The following is a 20,674-nucleotide window of genomic DNA, read 5'->3' as shown; positions in this document are numbered from 1 at the left end:
GAATTTTTCCACTAGAAGCTTATGGGCACGGATCCAGAGAGGTTTTCTTGCTGGAGACCGTTGTGAAGTGACAGTTCCGAACTTACCAATGAGCTTCTGGGGAGCCCAAGATGCTTCAAATATCTGGAAAAGTTAGAACTAGGGGGGTCTTACGCCAAATTCGACTCTAGCGGAGCAAGAGGGAGTCCTGCCCTGGTGGAGAGACACTCTGCTCCGAAACCAGGAACCCCACGCCAGCACCCGCAGCACCGCGAGGTCCCAGCCGCGTTGGCTCGAGAGAGTTTTGTGCATATCTGAATTTTCACTGAATTTTCACTGAATTTCTAGAGTTGGAAGGGACCATAGAGATCATCTAGTCCAACTCCCCTGCTGAAGCAGGATTGCCTAGAGCTAGAGCATGTTACTCAGGAGCATCCAGGCTGGTCTTGAAAATCTCCAAGGAAGGGGACTCCACACCCTCCCTGGGCAGCCTGTTCCAGGGCTCCGTCACCCTCACCGTGAGGTTGCTCGTTGCTCCCTCCAGGAGACATTTCAGACCACAAGCTTTTCACGCCTCTACTGCCTTACTCTCCGACCCGCTGGCCGTAGCTGCCCCCCAGCCTCATTCCCCCTGCAATACTGACACACTTTCCATCGGAACGATGCCCTTGCATTTGGAACTGACCTTGGCATTTCCTGCCTGCGAGCTGTCCCACCAGGTCCTACACGCCATCGAGGAGTCTTCCCAATAGAAGTGAAAAATGTCAACAGAAACGAGCAAAACAAACTGTCTGAAAAGAGTAGGTGCCAAATATAGTTAAATTTTATCTTTTTTTATTGTCCAATAACACTGTGATAATATAAACTGTATAAAGCATGATAAAACACTTCCATAAAACAGAGTAGGTACATATTATAAAATAAAAAATAAAAATATTATGTTAACAAAAGGAAAAAAAATTAAAAAGAAAATATTACAATAACTGTACCAGTTTCTTCCTGTATTCCAAAATTTATTGAAAATGTTTAAATTATGCAGCACTAAGATAAGTTACTTTTATTTTCTCCCTTGATTTTAAACATGCACTAACTCAAACAGAAATAAAACCTATTAATCAATACAGAAAATATTACTAATCACATAACTTTGCATGGAGATTTAAGGAGGGATGATGCAGTGGCTGTTAAAAGAAAAGCACTGTAATTACTTCCCACGGGCTTACAGATTTTAGCAGTCAAAGGCAGCTCAATAATTCACAATAAAAGGAAGAGCCGCTGAATTAGCAATAAACTCTGATAAACGAGTAGTTATCAGAAAAATTGTTTGTCGGAAAATGATCAAAACCAAAAGCTAGCTGTGCTGGAAATAGTCTGTGCACACAGTGGTGGCCTTCGTGGTGACCATGACCTTGGCTGGGATGCTGACAGCCCTAGCAGAAAGTCAGAGGGTGAGACCTGCACCCTGCCAGCAGCCACAGGAAGCTTGAACCTGGGCTTCCACTCGCAGCTCTCGCAGAGAAACACACCTGCCTCCTGAGCACCACACTCCAAATCACCCCACTTTAAAAGTGCTTTGTTTTCACCATGATGACACTCCTAGTGCAAGGAGTGCACTGGAGTGCAAGGAGTCCTGGACAAGCCACCCGCAGGGCAGATGGGGACGTGGTTTTCCCCTCTCACCTTCTTTTGCATTAACTCTTGGAGACAGCAAGCTCACCTTGAACTCAACTGCTCAGCCCCTCTCATATTCTTCAGACTCCAGCAGAAAGCAGCTCAGGAGCAGCTGCCGGGACTGCCACCTGCATTTGTGGAGGGTTAATGCCATAGACTTTAAAGAAATGGAACAAACCAGCCAAGCACCCCCAAAAATGTCTGACTCCTAGATCTTGCACACGGGGCAAGGCCGTCAGCGACCGCGCCGGTTCCTTTTGCTCTCTCCCACATCACACACTTGCCAATTACATGCTTTCAAAGGAGGCTGGAAATTTCCAGAGGTGCAACTGGGTTTGTCTGTGTGTTTGCAGAGTTATCTCAAGACTTGTTGAGACGGCACTAAAATAATCTATGTCTATGCACTGTCTTTAAATGTACTTAAAAAATAGCCCATGAATTACTTCATATTCTTACCTAGGAACATTCTACCTATTCCCAGTAAACGTTGCCCCCCATCCCTTTGCAAAAACCTGATGCCTTTAATCATGATCAAAGGCAAAATCACTTTTAATTTATCTACAGAGGTTTTGGTCAGCAATACAAGAACTGATAATAATTTAAGGCACAGGTGCTACTAGCTCAGTAAATCAAGCAATGTAATTTTGTGGAAGAAAAGAGAAAAAGAAAATGTACGAGGTTGGGGTTTTGGCTGAGTGGATACATACATTCATGGGGGGGTTGGACTAGATGATCTCCAGAGGTCCCTTCCAACCCCATATCATTCTGTGATTCTGTGATTCTTAAACAGTAGTAAAGCTGATTTCAATTTTTACAAAAACATTTGAGATTAAAAGATTTAAGAGCAGATCCTTCTTGGCATCAGTTACAAAAGCTCTACTAGCATGAATAACCAGCTGAGGAGTCTACTTACAATATCAAAGACACATGAACCCCATTTCTTTGATATCTGTTCGTTGTTTGGTTTAAGAGACCCCACTCATGCAAGAAAAGAAAAACGTGAAATGCAGCTTGATGAGGAAGTTTTGGTGAGGCCAAAGTAGCCCACAGTTATTAGTGAGCAAAACCTCGTCCAGTTTAAGAGATCACTCTTAACAGAGCTAGTTAAGCAGCATTGACTTAATAGACCAGGGAGCTGCTGCTGCCCAGCAGGAGTTAGCAAGTAGTGACTTCTCAAACCAAAGCCAGAAGACACCTTCTTGTTGCTACAAAGCAGAGTGGAATCTGGGCCCAAACCCAGGTAGTACATATTGTCTCTGTTACTAAAGTTTCATTCTATTGTGCTTCTAATTCCATCTTACTTTTTGAGATAGTCCCAGTTTACATCAATTAAAATTCAGACAGTTGCCCCTGGACAAGAAACCAGTGTTTACAGTTTTGCGAGGAAAAAAAAGAGACATTGAACCCAATGACCATAGTCAAAATAAACTAATTCCATAGTTTCCATAATAAGGATACCGGCATACTGAAATGTTTTCAATGTTTTTAGTTGTTAAAAAAAGAAGTATAAAATTATATTGAAATTTGAAAATTCACAAGAAAATGTTTTCAAGAGTTTTGCACAGTCCTGTTCAGGAGCAGCAACGCTCTGACAATGTCTCTTTGACTCCAGTTATAAAGACAGAACCAGCTTCTTGAAGGAGTGGGACCTACAACGCATCCTTTACGTATGGTTGTTGTTAAGATTGTTCTTATTGAAGAATCTCCTGGCCTCAACGCTGCTGAGAGACACGGAGCAGCGAGAGGGATTCTCTTTTCTGTATTCAATGCTTTCCATCATAGCTTGCTTGATCACCTGGAAAACAGTGAACAAGGTGTCAGTCAGGGAAATAACTAACATTTTAATGATTTATTAACTGATAGAAAAGACTCCTTCAGATGCTAATAATTGTTCCTGCTTTTAACACTGCTCCATCATTGAGCAACGTGATTGCTGAGTATGAATACTATTTCTTGACTGTATAAAACACTGATTTTAATGTAGATAATAAAGATATGACAGAATACTACTGACAACAAAGAAGTCACACAAGAATATACACCATTTAACCAAGTCCCAATGAAATTCTGAGGGGTAATCAAAACATTGAAAAACTCCATACTTAAAGGTTATAGGAAATTATTATTATCTTGAGAGAGATTAAATATTCACTTTTGCTTCCTTTGTCTTGAAGTAACAAGATTTCTTTACTATATTGAGAAAAGAAGTCATTTCTTTATCTGGGATGATCATTTACTCTTGTGAATATGGCAAATGACTCTACGGGTGCTGGTGTCAGAGTACAGCTGGTATCAATTAAAAATGAGCAAGTTGACAAAGAAATTTCCAGCAATCTTTACAGAAAACTTCCAATTTCCTTTTCTTCCAGTTAGAAAATCATCATACATAAAGAACTGAGTGTAAAATCCTGAGCGTAATGTCTACACCCTACACAGTCATCTTTTCTTTTGGTGATAAAATGGCAAAAACAATACAGGAACCAAATCAGAAAAGAATATGAAGTGGAACAGATTCTGACATGCACAGGCTCAAGCATCATGAAAAACACACAGCCTACACTCAATGGTTCCTCCATTTGGAAAATGGCCACAGTATCACATCAATATTCGAAGCCCTAGAAATACTGTTTTTACGCTTTTTCCCCCCCACTGGAAAGAACCTCTGGCCCTTTCAGAAGCAATATTGCTTCATAGTTTACCTTTGACAGAGGATCATATATGGTAATGCTTCCTACAACACTGCTATTTCAGTACTTCAGAAACAGAAGTCAAGTGAAAAGACCAAATTCTCTCCACTTAATTCTCACTGTGTATCTCATCCGATTCTCTTCAGGTTACTCCAGCCACTGCATCACCTACAGCGACTGGACTCTTCTCTCCTTCTCATGCTGGAAGGATGCAAAGTTGACCACGCCACAGCTTGTGGATGCCCCTACACAAGCTCATGAAGAACGTACTTAGGGTACACTCCAGCCCTCACTAAAATCAAGCAGGTTCTTCCCGCTGACTGTATCGGGCTTTGATCCAGCCTCAATTTGGAGACTAGAAAGGGGTGCAACGAAGTGCAGGAAGCGCTTTGTATGTCATAACAATCAGGCAAAGACTGAAGTAAAGCCCTGTTCCTTCTATGGCAGATTTACAGCTTTAGTCCCATCGCCTACTTTGCCATTTAACAACCCAGACCCTTAAAGGCCCTTCCACACTGGCATACGTACGTCTATGTTGTTGAGGGTGTTGAACTCCATGAGATCGTGAAGCCTTTTGAAAGCTTCATTGGGATACTGGAAGTTGAAGGTAGAGAATGGTGTATTCGGATCGTCAAAAATGTCAAAGTCTGCAAAATCCTTCTCTTCCTGTGTTTCTCTTGGAACGCCTGCATGCACAGCACATGGGAAAATACAATCTGTATGTTAGCTCTGGGGATTTACCATTTTATTTCTTAATGGCTCTTTTGAAATCCCTAACCACTATACCTAGACTTAAGAGTTACTTCAGAGCCAAAACATTTCCAGTATATAATCAGCACGTCGTTATAAAGCTTCAAAGGAACAGCCAGATTTAGCACTGGAAACCGTGTGCTCACCTGGAGCTCTGTACTTCCGGAAGTTGATGTTGGCCAAGACAAAATGGATTATAGTTGGACAGTCTTTCTCCGAAGAGGTGTCCTTTGGTTTGAAAACATAGCACTCCTTCATGCCCTCTCGATCAAACACATTCGGGTCTATTTTCGGGAAAGGAAGCTTGTTCATTTTGGCCCATTTTTCAGCAAGTAAAATTTCCTGAAAAGGTAACCAAGACTCAGGTGTATAAGCATCCACTGCAAAGCGAGATGTTATGTAGAGAGACAGAGGTCTGATGGGTTACTAGAAGCAGTTGCATGAACTCGTGGTTCTTTACGGCGCTACTCATCAAGTCAGTCTGTGCAAAGATGACCCAGTACGGCAAATTGAGCACCTAATTCAGCCCGCCGACCTTCACCACCTGCGGTGATTCACAGGATGGAATTCACTGGTCTGTCACATAAATCCTGGGGTGAATTTACAGAGCTGACAGCTAGAAACAAAACCATTCGTAATTCTACTTGCAAACTGAGGATTGGTGCCATGGAAACCAATGAGAGTTAATAAACACCAATCTACGCGTTGTTATGTTCAGAGTCACATCACGGCACAGAATGGCATTTGAAAAGCAGGCTAAGTGAAGAAGTCAGTCTGGAAAACAGGCTTTTTTTAACTTGTGACTACTCAGTAAACAAAATAATTTGTAAATAATGACTCAAAAGCATGTAATGAGGGTGTGTGGAGAGGGAGGAGAGGGAAGGTCAACATCTTTAATCTTAGTTTTGAATGAAACAGGACCCTTCTTGGGGCAACTGTTTTGGATACGCAAGAGATTAAAGGACAGTGGGTGTAAAGGGATAAAACAAGAGCAGAGTCATTGACTTCAGCTGGCTGATTTCCCTACCTGTTGGAGTAACAAAAGCATATCAGAGAGCTACCACACATACAGGCCAGCTCTGGAACTGGCATTTACTCTTTCTAATGCAGGCAGAACCAATGGGACTGCACAGCCAGTAAACAAAACTGGTTTCTGTCCTTCAGGCCATTAGCACACAGCTTCTGCTGTGGACTACACCTGGGCATTAGCTGCAGGTACGTCACTTTTTGTATTATACACATATTTGCGTGTCAGAAATAATGAACCATTCCCTTCAACGGTGGCTTCATGAAAATCTAAAGCACCATTTAATTTTCCCACCGGTTTTTCTTGCGTAAAAGGATTTTGCCTTTTTGAAATGAAGAGTTTACAGAAAGACCTTCAGGACACTACTTGACTTCCAATCAATCTCTCCATGTTATGTTCCCCAAAATGGAACCAAAAATTGCAGCTGATGGAGACAGGAGGCTCAATGCATAGGCAAAGAGGAAGAGAGATGACTACACACAGCCTTTTGCACAGACTCCACGTGCAGAACATTTACAAAGGTGGAAAAAGAAGACATTTCAGAGGAAATGACAGTGCTGCGACAGTAAATTTAGCTGATGGGGAAAACAGTCATGACAAAAAAAGGAGACAAATTCTGAAACAAATAGAAAATTAAAGGAAGAAACAGACTGTGTGATGCAGTCAATTAAGGAAAAAATCAATGATTTCCGCACTAGTAAGAGTATTCTCAGTGCTCAATTCTTCCAAGTAGTCCCCAAGAGAACTAGAGATTACAGAAGTAACTCCTCTTTATTCTCCTGAAGCTTGCTCTTCTTTGCCTTTGACAACACTGATTTAGAGTTCATTTTGCTATTCCTGTTATTTTCTAATGTTGTTTGGGGGTTTTGTCCCTTGATAGCACAACGAAGAAAAAAATACACCTTTCGCTCTAATTGAAATTTCTCTATAAAGCAGCAAAGAACGTCAGTTGTTTCTCAAACAGGCCTGTTCTCTTGATTTCCTTAAAAATCATTTTTAAAAATCCACTTGGGTTTCAAATATTTATTGCCTCTTTTTTGAGTATCTTGCAGTAGTCTCTTAAGTGCTGCTTTTTTCAGTGTCAGCTACCAAAATGACCCAACATTAAGCCTTTCTGATCAGTTGGAGCTCTCTGGATGTGTAGGTCATACAAACTGAAAGCTGTGCTTTCCACGCCTGCTACAGAAAATAACCATGTCATTTAATCCATTTTTTTTGTTATTGTTGCTTTGCTCTGGCCTGAATGGATTTAAGAATCCTACTTAAACCGGTACTGGGATTATGCTAGTGAGATGTAAATGAACAGTTAGCCTCACTTCAAAAGTGTTACGCATTTAGCAATACCAGAGTGACTGAGACACATTTTTTGCCAAGATGATGAAAGAAAACTATTCATTTACATCACAGCATCGCAGAGGAAAATATCTGTACAGAGCTAGAGCACTAGCACAATGGTAAATGACTATATTGTTTAATAATGACATAAAATAAAATTCTGCAATTTTGCGGAGACAAGAATTCCTTAAAAACAACAGAGCTATTACTTTAAATGGATTATATTAATTAGCCTCCTTCATCCGAGTCATGGAAACAGGAACTGAGGCAATATTGCTCTTTGACATGGAAACAAACTGCTCCAATGTGGTTAATACAATAGCACTATGGCCTTCTGGAACCATGAAATCTGCAACCAACCCAACTGGAAGAATACAACTGAGTCAAATTAATTAGCATAAAGAAAGCAATGGCCTATCTTACTTACTTTGAAAGGAGGACTGGAATCACTCGGCCTCGCTGAAAAATCAAAAGAGATGATGAGATCAACACCTCTTTGAGGTCTTAAGATAAGTGGGTACGGCAGGTTAAATGTAAGCCCACTGTCCACTATATGAATCTTTTTGCTCTTCACATCCAGTGGCTCATATATCCTCTCAAACTCATCAGGATCTGCATTAGAACAAACAAAAACAAATCAAAACGGGAACATACCCGTTATGAACTGAAATGGCAATGGGCTTTCAGGTGTTTCCTCAAGCACTAAAGATTCCACACAATTAAAAATTTGCAGTACCCCAGCTAAGCATACTGTGAACTCAGGTGTCATCTTAACTCGTCTTAACAACTAGAGAATGTAGGGGGAAAAAACAGACCTGGAAGGGACCTCAGTAGGTGAAGTACACAAACACCCTGTCCCAAGGCAGAAGCAGAGGTGACTCAAGGCAAAATGGAAGGGGGACAAACGCCCAGGTTTGACCCCAACCTTCCCAGCTTTACCCCTTCAGCCCTAACACAATTCATAAAGAAAGGAATGTGTTTATGGGATTGTACCTCCCCTCAGTGTCCTACAAACCCTGCCCAAACATCTTCCCCCAGGTTCCCTCCCAAAACCCCTGTTCTTCCCCAAATAACTGAAGTTTGCCTAAAAACCCTCAACGTGGCTCTGCTCTTGCGTGATGCTTTTCTGTTTCTGTTCAGTAGAATCAGGTCACCAAATCACTTGCTTTTCAACCTACACCAAATCTCATCACCTCATACTCACTGCTATACTAGGAACAAAAAGAAACAGCAACCCATATCCATATCCGAAATTGAAGCATTGGGCAGAATTACATCAGCCACTGACTGCTCTTACCATCATCCTGTATCTAATGTCCAAACCCAGGGCCGAAGAAGATGATGTTTCCCCTTTAAATCCAATATTCCCTGGGTTCAGCTCAGGAAAAAGCAAGCAATTTTTCATAAGTGCCTTTGCACCCATCCAAGTCTCCGGATACTGTTAAATGATCTCTCTAGTACTTTTCTCCTGACAGTCTTTTCTTGCTCTAGATCTTAAAAATGCATGTTTTTGCCTTTTGACTAAAAACTCGAATCTGTAGAGGGCAGTGTAATCTAAGGAATGTTGAATAGAGTAATATAATTATTTCTTGTATAATTAAATTTCCTAGACCTATGTATTGGGGATGGAAGTAATCTGAAGAAAGATATTTTAATGTGAAGATAATCCATCAACATAATTAAAATTCTAGTTCCTACCATTTCAGGATCCATGAAAAAAATTTATTGTTATGAGCAGCAAAAAAAATCTCAGAACAGATATTTTGACTTTTTATTTCTGTTATTATTATTATTATTTACTAGAGGGCACTTTGCTAAGTAATAAGGAACCAGTTTCCTAATATTCACCTTGTTTTTTAAGGGAGAAAACATTTTCAAATCATTGCCTATTGCTAAAGGACTAAGGGTGTTTATAGAGCTATTTTAGAACCAGATTATTTCATAACAATGAATTAGCATAAATCAATGAAAATATGTTAATGTTTATCAAATTCACCATAACTAAAAAAAACACTGGTAAAAAAATAATTACTACACATCCTTCTAGCGCAAGGAAGCCAGCCTTGTTTTCCCCTTCCTTTTTAAAGAAAACATTTCAAACATTATTTAACCCTTGTTCTCAACAGAATTTCTAAAAATTGCAGAAACATTTTTGTCAAGTTTTGTATTACCTTATTTTACAAAATTTTAAAGGGTCACTGTTGACTTTCAAATTAAACAAGATTTGTACCACCTATTTGTATTTGTGATGGGAGTGTTACTGCATAGACAAACTTCCTATCAAAAAGGCACTCAAGAACAAGGTGTTTCCTATTCCTTATAGCCTCTATGACTCTATCATCAAATTTATCATAATATTTTAATGATATTTTAAATGATAAAACATCATAAAGCCATCAATAAATTTATAATGACCACGCGGATTGTTTTTATTAGTCATGGTCTTCTGTGATTACAGGAAAAATTCAACTTAAAAGGTTTTTCTTTTTATTATAATTCATTTCAGAGAATGATAGAATCATAGAATGGTTTGGGTTGGAAGGGACCTTAAAGATCATCTAGTTCCAACCCCCCTGCCATGGGCACAGACACCTCCCACCAGACCAGGTTGCTCAAAGCCCCATCCAACCTGGCCTTGAACACCTCCACAACTTCTCTGGGCAACCTGTTCCAGTGTCTCACCACCCTCACAGGAAAGAATTTCTTCCTAATATCTAATCTAAATCTACCTTCTTTCAGTTTATAACCATTACCCCTTGTCCTGTCACTACACTCCCTGATGAAGAGTCCCTCCCTGTCTCTCCTGCAGGCCCCCTTCAGATATTGGAAGGCTGCTGTAAGATCTCCCCGGAGCCTTCTAGTCTCCAGGCTGAACAACCCCAGCTCCCTCGGCCTGTCTTCACAGGAGAGGTGCTCCAGCCCTCTGGTCATCTTCATGGCTTCCGCTGGACCCGTTCCAACAGATCAATGTCCTTCTTATGTTGAGGACTCCAAAAGTGGACACAGTACTCCAAGTGAGGAGTTTTTCTAATCGTTGAACTGAGAAGAAAAGTTCCAAAGTGTAACTTGTGTCTATGCTTGGTCAGAATTCAAAAAGCAATAAAAATAATCCGGTGTTACTTTAACAACATGACTTTAAAAGCAGACTGAGACTGTGATTTGATTTGATTTACAGAGGCCAGAAGCAGCACCCAATGCACCAGTGAGACCATGCAACAGGCAGACTGAACTGCAGGTCAGGTCACCATAGGTGACCCTACAATTGTTCCTGGGAGAGCCTGAATGTACAATAAGCAACCCTGATGCTAAAAGAAGCATTGCCTACTCTACAGCCTACACTGGATAAGAAAGGTTTCTTGTTTTTTTTTAAACTTTACAACACCTGAATCCAGGACACTCATTCTCTATACTCTAGCAGCCCTGCTAAGTCAATCCATCATTATTCGTCAAATGAAGCCAGAATGGAGTATTTCTGCTCCGAGAGCCTGGGACATTAACTTTCAGCCCATACAGACTGCTTTTATGAAAGATGCATCCATATCATGAGAAACTTTCAGTCCATCGAACAGCAAACTGGGAGAAGCCCAAGATGTTTACGAGTAGAGCTCTGGGTGAAACCAGCCCAGCATGCCTATCCCATTTGCAGTAATCGGATACACAAATGGGTATTAAGAATTGTTTGGAAAGAAAAAAGAGATCATGTGCTCGAGACCAAAGTTTGTCACAGATGGTAGCTTCAATGGAAGTAAGAGAGATGAAAAGGGCATTTGCTACTGACGTGCGTCTACTATAACAGAGTTTCCATAAATACCTAACTAAGGAAGCGGAGATTATGAGTTATTTTTTCCCTATTGTTATTCACTTGGCATTTTCTCAAGTGATTTTGTGTGTTGTAATATCAAGGCACAGAAACAAAACAACTCTGAGTTCCCAATGAAATCATTCAAGGAGAGGGCAAGGTTTTAAAGTATATTAGAGATCAAGTAAGAAACTGCTCAGCATAAACAGAATCGGTAGCAAAGCGAAGCCAAGCATTTTACTTTCAGATGAGCAGCTGGGATCGCTGCTGTAGCTACTAAACACTAAATTCAGTCCTCAGTAATGACTGTAACATCAGCTTAGATCTGCCAGAGTTCATCCTCTGAGGTACAACTCAGTGCGTCTACAGAAGGTCTGAGACAACTGGAGATGTAAAGCGTCATTTATACCCTTTTCCATTCATCTATTTCTCCTTTGGAGCGCCTGGTAATAAAGAGAAAGTAAGTCCTAAAGCAATTCAGACCTCTCTCTGTACTCAAGCTGACAGGTAAACTGCCAGCAGCAGGAAGAAATATCCAAAGCTTAAATGCATCCACTGCATCCACTTATGCAAAGCATAAATGCTTTGGTAATATACAATATTTGAAATTTACACCAAAGTTTCTTGTCTACTCCTCTGCTTCTAGACTCTTACATATATTAGCAAAATTGACAGCATTAAAATCTGGATATACTTAATCACACTACTGAACGATTCAATTTTATATTAACTACAGAAATTTCAAGGTTTTTTTTTCACTGTTCTTCACCACAATATTGCAACTCATAGCTGTTAGATTTGAGTTGTTAGTTCAGGATTATGAGTGTGGGCTTCAGCTAACACTAGAAAAATCACAGTTACGTCAAACTTTTGCCAAACATTTTAGCCAAAGAAATTTCAGGCACACAAAAGTAATTGTCTTAGAGGTGCAGGCTCGTTCTGTCAAACCAGCATTTTATTTCAACTGAAATTAAAACCCATGAAGTTGACAGTTGATTCTGAAGATTATCCACATCTTAATTATGCAAAAATTCCCAACTGTCTTTTTTTCCAACCATACATTTACTACCCGCTTTCCTGCCTCTTCTACAACAACTATAAATATTGAGATTATCCAGTTGTAAACACCTCTGAGATGATAAAAATATTTAGAAAGTGGAGTACACATGGAAATTACTATACAACCACCGAAAGGGGTTTGTTACATTAACAAATACACATTAGAGCGCGTTTGCTACTTAAGCTTTTAAACACCATCTGGTATTTACTGTTGCATAATGACCAGCTAGGACAACCTCTGTCCTCTGAACAGAAAATAAGGGCTGAAGTGACTACAATTATTAGGAGGGATGGGTGGCAGTGCTGTGCCACTAACAAGAACATGGAAGGAACCCCACTTTCAGATTTGTAGTTCCTGCACTTGACGGATGTCAGTAATAATCTACAATAATCCCAAAGCATTACAGTTTGTATCACAGAAACTGTATGTGGAGGCTCCACCAAGAAAGCATCTTCACTGGGATGTAACTTTTCTATAGGGAAACTCACATCCTTAACTGGGTGCTCTGTTGCCTACCGAGGAAGAAAAAAAAAAAGCACCAGTGCCAGAAGAATACTAAGAAATTATTGGCTCTCATTAAGAAGACTGTAATGAACACTGTCTATAGCAAATCTTCTTAATACTAATCGAATGTGAATCATTAATTCTCTGCAGCTGCTGTGCCAGACACCATACCCTTCATGGAGTGGGGGAAAACACCAAACTTCTTTTGCAAATTAACATTTTTCTGAAATTTGAATTTTTCCATCTGCATTCCTGTTTGCTACTTAAGCCAACGTGACCTGTGGATGCACCTACACATCAGTCACACCTGAAATGTGAATGCACCTGACAGATCCGTCATGCTGGGAAGAACATGGTGTCAGCAGAGCAAGGATCTACAAGTGAAGTGTGTTGCTTCCACAGGTTTTTCAGAGGGAGGCAAAGGCAGCAGAAAAGCTACAAATTTTTTGGAACAGGGATGCCTTTTTACTTCCACCAGAAGGCTTAGCACCAACAAGAGAAAAGGAACAACACAGGACAGTCTTTGAAGAAGTCCAAGAGAGCAAGAAAGTGGCCTTAATGAAGGTCACCATACAAAAAGCAGCCAGATCACCTCTGCCAGCAATTCCTTCAAAACAAAGAGCAACTTTGCCTCCAAAAGGTACTGACCGTTCTGCACACTCTGCCAGGGGATATGGGAGGCAGACAGCAGGCAGAAGTCACTGTGCGGGGCCCTCTGTGACACCCAGTCACCTCATCACCTCTGCTGTTGACCAACACTCATGACTACCGCTCCGTTCTCCTGGGTGTAAGCCTCATAGTTTGATGTTACCACGCTGAGAACTCTCAGTTTCTGGTTTTACTAATGACTACCCAGCAACACAGGCTTTCTGCAAACTAACCTGCAACGGCTGCATCTAGTTCATCTTCCTCCACAGACTCCTGAGTGAGAAGGTCTGCCAGAGGAGAGAGTGGGTAACAGCTGTTGAGGTTCAATCCCAGCATGAAGTTGTGCACTTTCCCAGCACGCCCTTCCCTCGTGTTGAAAAGGGCACTATCACCCACCAAAGCCATCAGCATCCTCTGCACCCAGCTTTCTTGGCTGCTGTTCTGATATTCTCGATTTGCCTCAGCATTTTCAGTGCCTGTAGAGGAAAAGGAAAATAACCAATGGTGAGACAGTTAATGTGTGAAATATAAACCCAAGATTTCTGGGTCTATTAAAATAAAGGCCCTATGAAAATAAAAGGAACTGGGTCACAGCCTACTTTCAAGGAGCCGCAGACTGAATGAAGGAGTTTTGCTGCAAGAATTGCAGAGGAATAGAGAGGAACTATCCTCTTAACTTCATAGGCCAGTGGAACTGTTCATCTGCAGTACAGTAGCGTGGATGTGTCCATTAGGAAAATAGATTGAGAACGTGTTAGATGACCTTGATCTAGACTTAATTAGTGTGGGTGGCAAGGGAAATGACGATATGGCTTTATCTGTGCTAGCACCCAAAATGCAAATTCTCCTGGGCTCAGGGATGAGACTTGAGTCGCCAAGATCCATACCCTACGTAGACCCGAGTTCCTCTGGATGTGTACCCTTCTCCATCCTTTGCTGACTGCTACAAAGCCAGCTTTCCTTTAGAAGGCAAAGTTAGTCTGCATACAAGAAAATACTATGGTGTGGGAATTCTAACATACCTGAAAATAGCCTTTCAGCAAACTGTAGCCTACAATCAATGTCTAGCTCCAATTAACTTAAGAGTAGAATGAAACATCTAGGCTTAAGATGTCTACAGCTAGACGTTGCAGAAAAAAATGACTTGAGTTGGCACCACCTTGCATTCATACTGTCAAAACTTTTTGAGGTGTCCTGTATAAGGCCACGATTCAGGCTGAGGCTCGATCCTTTAAATCCAGTACTGAAATGTGTGTCTTCAAATTCAGGCTTTAAAGGAGCTGATTTTTATATAAGTAGAGAGAAAAACAAGCATCTCACATCGCAATGTTTAGAGGTGCAACATCTGTACAATAGTATTCTACAGAAGTGAGGGATTACCAAGTGTTTACAGATCACAGATTTGTAGGATGTCCACTATGTCTACAAACTATGAGAGAAATGTAGTGTTTCCAAAGTGCTTTGACAGAAAATCCACAAATAAACACAAAATGTAATATCACCCTCTCCCTGTTACTTTACACATAGGGGGAACTGAAGAAGTAATCATTTAACTGAGCTAATGACATAATTCACTGTGCCATCGCACAAGATTTTTCTTTTCTTTTCTTCCTGTAGATCCTGAAATTACAAAAAGCTGCATTCCCATCTTTGCTTCAGTTGTTAAAAGCATCATTGCTTTCTTCGGGTGAGAAATCACTGTTGTCCCCAAAAATACCATAAAATACAGAAAGCATTATTAGGATAAGGCAGAGACCCTGACTAAAACCACAGAACTCACCAGGTGGTTTAGGTACCTCAGGATAATTTTCAACAGGATCTTTTCTTCCCCATGCCCAGTGTTCCCCTTGTAAGTTGTGCCTCCTCTGGGAAACCCGATTTGGGCACTGTTTAAAACACCGTGCCAAGCACTAGGAATTTCCTCTATCAGATGCCATTTTTAAAGGTGCTAGAAAACATCTAGGAACACTGGAAACACAAACTAACAGTTAATCAAGGAACCCTTAAAAACAATGGATTTTTCCAGGCTGACAACAACTCGAACATGCCTCTGAGCTCAGTAGCTTGCTGGCAACAGAATTCTGGAGATTAGGCTCCACAAGCCTAATTTTGAGATGTGTGTGAAGTTGCAGGCCTCTGTGAAGCTCTGTTGGGTTGATGCCAAGACTGAAGATCTGTGAGGGAATCATTTGATCATCAGCTTGAGCAAGAGACATGAAGTTAAGCCAAGGGCCCTCCTGAGGTCTCTTCTTCAACTTTTCTCTATTTTGCTGAGCCACAGGCTCCTTTAAGATCCTTGGGCTAGGCAATTAAGTTTTAACATTGGTATAAATAACAGCAGAGCCCTCAAGTATGAGACTATTGGTAAGCTTCAGGAAAACCAGCTATGGCTAATTACCAACATCCACGAACTTGACCATGCTACACGAAAGCTGGTGAAAAACATAAACTATGAAATAAAAACGTGAGGATTTCCTTACCTTTTGGATGCTGTGATTCATCTTCACTGTCTGAACTGTCATTGCTTACAAGGTGCTTCAGCCTAATATTTTCTGTTGAAAGAAATATAAAATCACTTTAAACTGCTACGGTTTCATTATCAGAACAGCTAGGAATTTCAAAACAATTTGAGTCTTCATAATAGGAAATGCAGCTGAAGAGATTTGATCTGCTGTGGACATCTCTGTGTTCTGAATCCGATTGGAATATATTTGGCTTTAGCCTGCAATTTTTTAAAAGCTGCTGCACTAGGCAGATTTCCCAGCAAAAGGAATGGGAAAACAAGAAGTAATCCTAAAGCAGTACCTACTGTTCACCTCTGCACCACGCATCTGACACGTTTCCTTCACCTTGATTAAAATGTAGATGTATAGCTTCTGTCCTCTCAGTAACTCCTAATGAACTAGGAAGACAATGCCCATTTCTGTTAATTGCCAGCTAATTTTTAAAAAGAGGAATGCTTAACTTCATTCATACATATATGAATGGGTACCCTTAAAATATAGCGGGGGAAAAACAAAAGCCAAGATAGTTATGTTTCACTGGAGTATGTGTGAAAATTAAAGGCCAATGCAGTTACTTGAGTAGAAAAGACAATGGTTTTCATCTCATAACATTAAGTGAGAGAAATAAAAACAGAAATTAATTAAATTATCTGGCAAATTTCTGCATTTTGTTACGGTTAATAGCTTTGTTTCCAAAACAACAAAGTAGGTCATGGTTGACTGTTCATTACTATTTCAGGGCATTATTTTGAAGTCAAAATGAGTACTGAAAAAGCAACACATTCCACTCCTCAGATAAGATTTGTAGTGGAGGTGACTTTATGTAAAAATGGATTATAGGCTTATTATTATAGATTATTTTCACTAATTACAGAGGGAAGCCTTTCTTGAAATAAAATAGATTTGCCATGTTTTATGAGCAGCCTCCTCTCAGAAGCTGACAACCTACAAAGACTGGACACAGAAGATGAAGTCCAGTGATGTACCTGTATCTAAGAGAAGACTTTTGAAAACTGAAAGCCTTTATTCCCTAGTATAACATATGCTAGGAATTATCTCCAATCAAAATTTGAAGCCTGTTAAAATAAACTGAAAGAGAGTTGTTTCCTAGTGAACTTGAACATATTAACAACTCATTTTTTTTTTTCCATTAAAAAATGAAAATAAACATCTACTGTTTCTCACGAAAGGATAATGATGTTCATCTCTGGTGACACACTCCTGCAATGAGCTGTAATTTCCAAGAAATGCTGTAAGTTCTATCAAGTGCAGTATCAAAACAATGGCAATTTCACTTCACAGTTTTTGTTTATGTCTAAATCTAATTCCTGTAAGCACGCCCGGCTGAAAGAGAAGACTGAAGGAAGAGTCACTGTAATATCAAAGGTGAAAAAACTACAGAATCATTTTCCTCAGTAATGAATACCAGATACAGATGACCACTACTGTTGCTTTTTCTCTGCAGAGAATAATGCCCTCTTAGACTTACACAGAATACTGTAAAAATCCCCACAGACACATAAGAGCCTAGTCATCATGTATTTTTCCTTAAATACTTTTTCTTTTTAATACTCAGTGGGTCCTCAGTCACTACTCAAATACTGTCAATGGACAAACACACACCAAAGACAAACATGCGCAAATTCTTAAGAAATTACATAGAAGAAAGGTCAAAATTCAAATTAATGAGCAAAAAAGGAAGCTAACAAAACCGACAAATGCAAATTTTGGACATCAAATCATCTCTTTAAAGCAACCCCCGTGCCAAATTAATTATTACTGCTTCTAGGTGTGATTTATACATTCTGTGTGCAAGGCTGGCTCTTCTGATGTCCACTGGCATTTTACCATTCACTTTGGTGGTACAACAGTTTCACTGGGACATCTTCAGCTCTGGTTCAAGTCACATTAGTATTTTCCCATCTCACTGGAGTTCAAAGCGTATTTTTTTAAGTTATATGTGAAATGAGCCATGGATGAGAGATAACCTTCTGTCTCTCAATATCTTAAAAAGCAGTAACACAGACTTTTCCATTATCAAATTTATTGACAAAGATTTTCTGTTAGTACGTGTTAACACTCCAGAGGTGTATCAGAATTATGAACCTGGAGGCACAGCTCTCATTTTCATCCATAAAGAAGTACATTACCAAACAGCTGAATACCATCTATTAGGAGACAGAGAGAGCGAAAGGGCTTGGCCTTTTTCTGCTGTTTTTTTGCTTTTACTTTACTAACCCCTTAAATAATACAGTCCAGTGCCAAGAGACTACACAAGTAACTATCAAGCATTTGTCAGCTTCTGATCTCCAAAAACTAGAGTAAGAACATAAAAAAGGGAGTTGCATTCTTTTAACTTCATAAAAATAGTTGGATATATACACATGATTTTCAGTACCTCTGATACTGATCAGAAACAAAAAATGAAAGAAAATTACTAACCCTCTTTCCCTGACCTCATCAGCATGTAGGAAACATGAATTCCATATTCTTAAAATGACTATGAGCAGGGTGCCATCCTTCCACAGAGTGAAAGTGCACTGAATCTGCCTAGTAATTGTTTTGCATAGTAGAAGAATTATTTGCTATTACCTAATTCTTCTTCCATGGTGGGACCTTTATTTTGAGAATTGGAGACGCCAAGCACTCTGTTAAATAATATAGAAAATGCACTGCCCCAGACACCTGAAAGGGAAAAAGTAAACAATGAATGGAGGCTGGTAGAAGGAAAAAAAACATATACTGCACTATTTAAGCAGTTTCTTGCTCTCAGAGCACATCTCTGATTTTGGAACATGCTAAATAATAAGCTCAGATGTACGTATCAGAAACAAAAAAAACAGGGAATGCCAATCCATGCCTGTGAAATCTTTCAAATAGATGTTTCTCAACAAATTGAGAACTCTACTTCTTGTCTTACACTTTGTGTGATTGCATTAAAAAGCCCTTGTCCATGAACTATGGAAATTAGTTTCATTTTAAAGTCTCTTTCTGTCACATACTCACCCATCAAGAAATGCAAGGGATTTTCACTATACTTCTTCACCACTGTCCCCATAAAAAATTTGCTTCCAAACAAATCAGGAGACATAAAAGTGCCATACTTTGCCATACCAATCTCATATGGACTGAATTCCACCCAGTCTGAAAATTAAGAAACAAAATTGTGCTTAATTAGCAAACTAATCTGAATAAAAACAGAGGATGAATATATATAAAAGAATGAAAACTCTGTCCAAGTAAAGAAATTTGAGTTAAATGGAAAGTTAAATAACCAACAGGAATATATTTTAGGTTGTGCAGAAGCCAAAATTTTGATTTCAAATGAAGGTCAGTCTAATGTCACACCAAAAAAGGAATTCACATTCTCATTCTCTCTTATCACAACAAACTGTGGTGAAAATATATGAAGTTATAAAAACAGAAGTATAAAACAAGCAATCATAAATAAGAAAAACAAAATGACATAATCTGATTTTCATCTCATGCCTCAATTCAGCTCCCTGTCACGTGAAATACAACGTGGGCCTAAGTTCCAATTTTATTTTCTTTCACTGTGATCCTACCAAAAACGTGGAGGGAAGTGACAAAGGTTGCAAAAAAATTATTTAGTATCACAAAAGTTATGAAAGATTCTAGGAGATGCATTTGGATTCCACAAAAAGTTTCTAGTGAAATCCAATATGAAAAGGCAAAGCTGAGAGGCAGCGGAGAAACCTATTAACACCAAATGATGCAATACACATTTTTAAAAGTGCATGACATTTTATTGAATAGAGAGCTCAATAAAAATATAGACTAAAATGTTCAAATGCATTTTCTGATCTTAGCAGAAAATTTCAGAAGGGATTTACATTCTATGATGTATGCCTTTTTTGAAAATGGATTTTAGCTGATTTTGATCTTAGCTTTATTTGATACCAGTGGAGTTGCTTACATCAGAGAATTAATTTCAAAAAGGAAGCAATAATGAACAGAAAATACCCTATATTTTTAGTATTTCATCCATACATCTATATTATCTTCCGTATTTTCAGTAGTGATTGATTTGACTGATTCTGTAAACAAATTAGAAATGATTCTGAAATAGAAAGGCAAAAGAAATGGCTTTGAAAAATGCCCACAGGTCACAGGTTGCCATACACTCCTGAAGGTATTCAGTGTTTCTGTTGAAATATGAAGCATAACATTAACCTCTTGTCCTGAAAAGGAAAGATTTAATCACGACTGCTGATAAGTTTTGTTTCGTGGGGCAATGCTTATCTCTGTTAAGTCAAATACAACATCCTATTTTCCAAATAAACCACCCACAAATTTTCACATTTATTGGAGCAGAAGGAAATTCCTTTGACGATCCAATTGAGGAATTTAATGGTATTTCCCTTTAGATATATAAACAGGAATTGGCAGATATGTATTTCAGAACCACGTTGACAGCAAAACTAAATTTAGAATTAGAATTAATTTGATCTGCGATAATCCACTTTCATTTTTGTACTTGCACTGAAGAAGATCATTTCGCAAATCACACATCCTGCTTAGGGAAATAAGATTTCTACCTTAAAATTAAAGGGCTTCAGCATTAGCTTCTGCCATTCCAGAAGCTCCTTGAGACACTGGTCATTTAAATGAGTAGGACTTGAATGTTCCAAGAGACAAGAACTCTATACCAAGAGAAGTACTTAAGTGTTTGACTAAAGTCCAACCTCT

At 39.4% G+C, this 20,674-nt stretch overlaps 1 protein-coding gene across 1 annotated transcript in view; it reads right to left on the bottom strand.

The window, feature by feature from the left end:
• Positions 1-796: 796 nt before the first annotated feature.
• Positions 797-20,674, bottom strand: part of PLA2G4A (phospholipase A2 group IVA) — a 99,336-nt gene continuing 79,458 nt past the window's right edge. The window contains exons 12-19 of the mRNA XM_014948870.1: positions 18,971-19,108; positions 18,557-18,649; positions 15,941-16,012; positions 13,694-13,936; positions 7,877-8,061; positions 5,234-5,429; positions 4,866-5,023; positions 797-3,445 (exon numbers count right to left, since the gene is read on the bottom strand). Of these exons, the coding sequence (XP_014804356.1) occupies positions 3,314-3,445; positions 4,866-5,023; positions 5,234-5,429; positions 7,877-8,061; positions 13,694-13,936; positions 15,941-16,012; positions 18,557-18,649; positions 18,971-19,108 (1,217 nt within the window). The 3' untranslated portion in view covers positions 797-3,313. The remainder of the gene's footprint in view (positions 3,446-4,865; positions 5,024-5,233; positions 5,430-7,876; positions 8,062-13,693; positions 13,937-15,940; positions 16,013-18,556; positions 18,650-18,970; positions 19,109-20,674) is intronic.

This window comes from Calidris pugnax, unplaced genomic scaffold (assembly GCF_001431845.1).
Source record: "Calidris pugnax isolate Ruff unplaced genomic scaffold, ASM143184v1 scaffold30, whole genome shotgun sequence".
NCBI lineage: Eukaryota > Metazoa > Chordata > Aves > Charadriiformes > Scolopacidae > Calidris > Calidris pugnax.
Note: the sequence above shows the minus strand (reverse complement) of the source record. Positions and strands in the feature narration are given on the sequence as shown.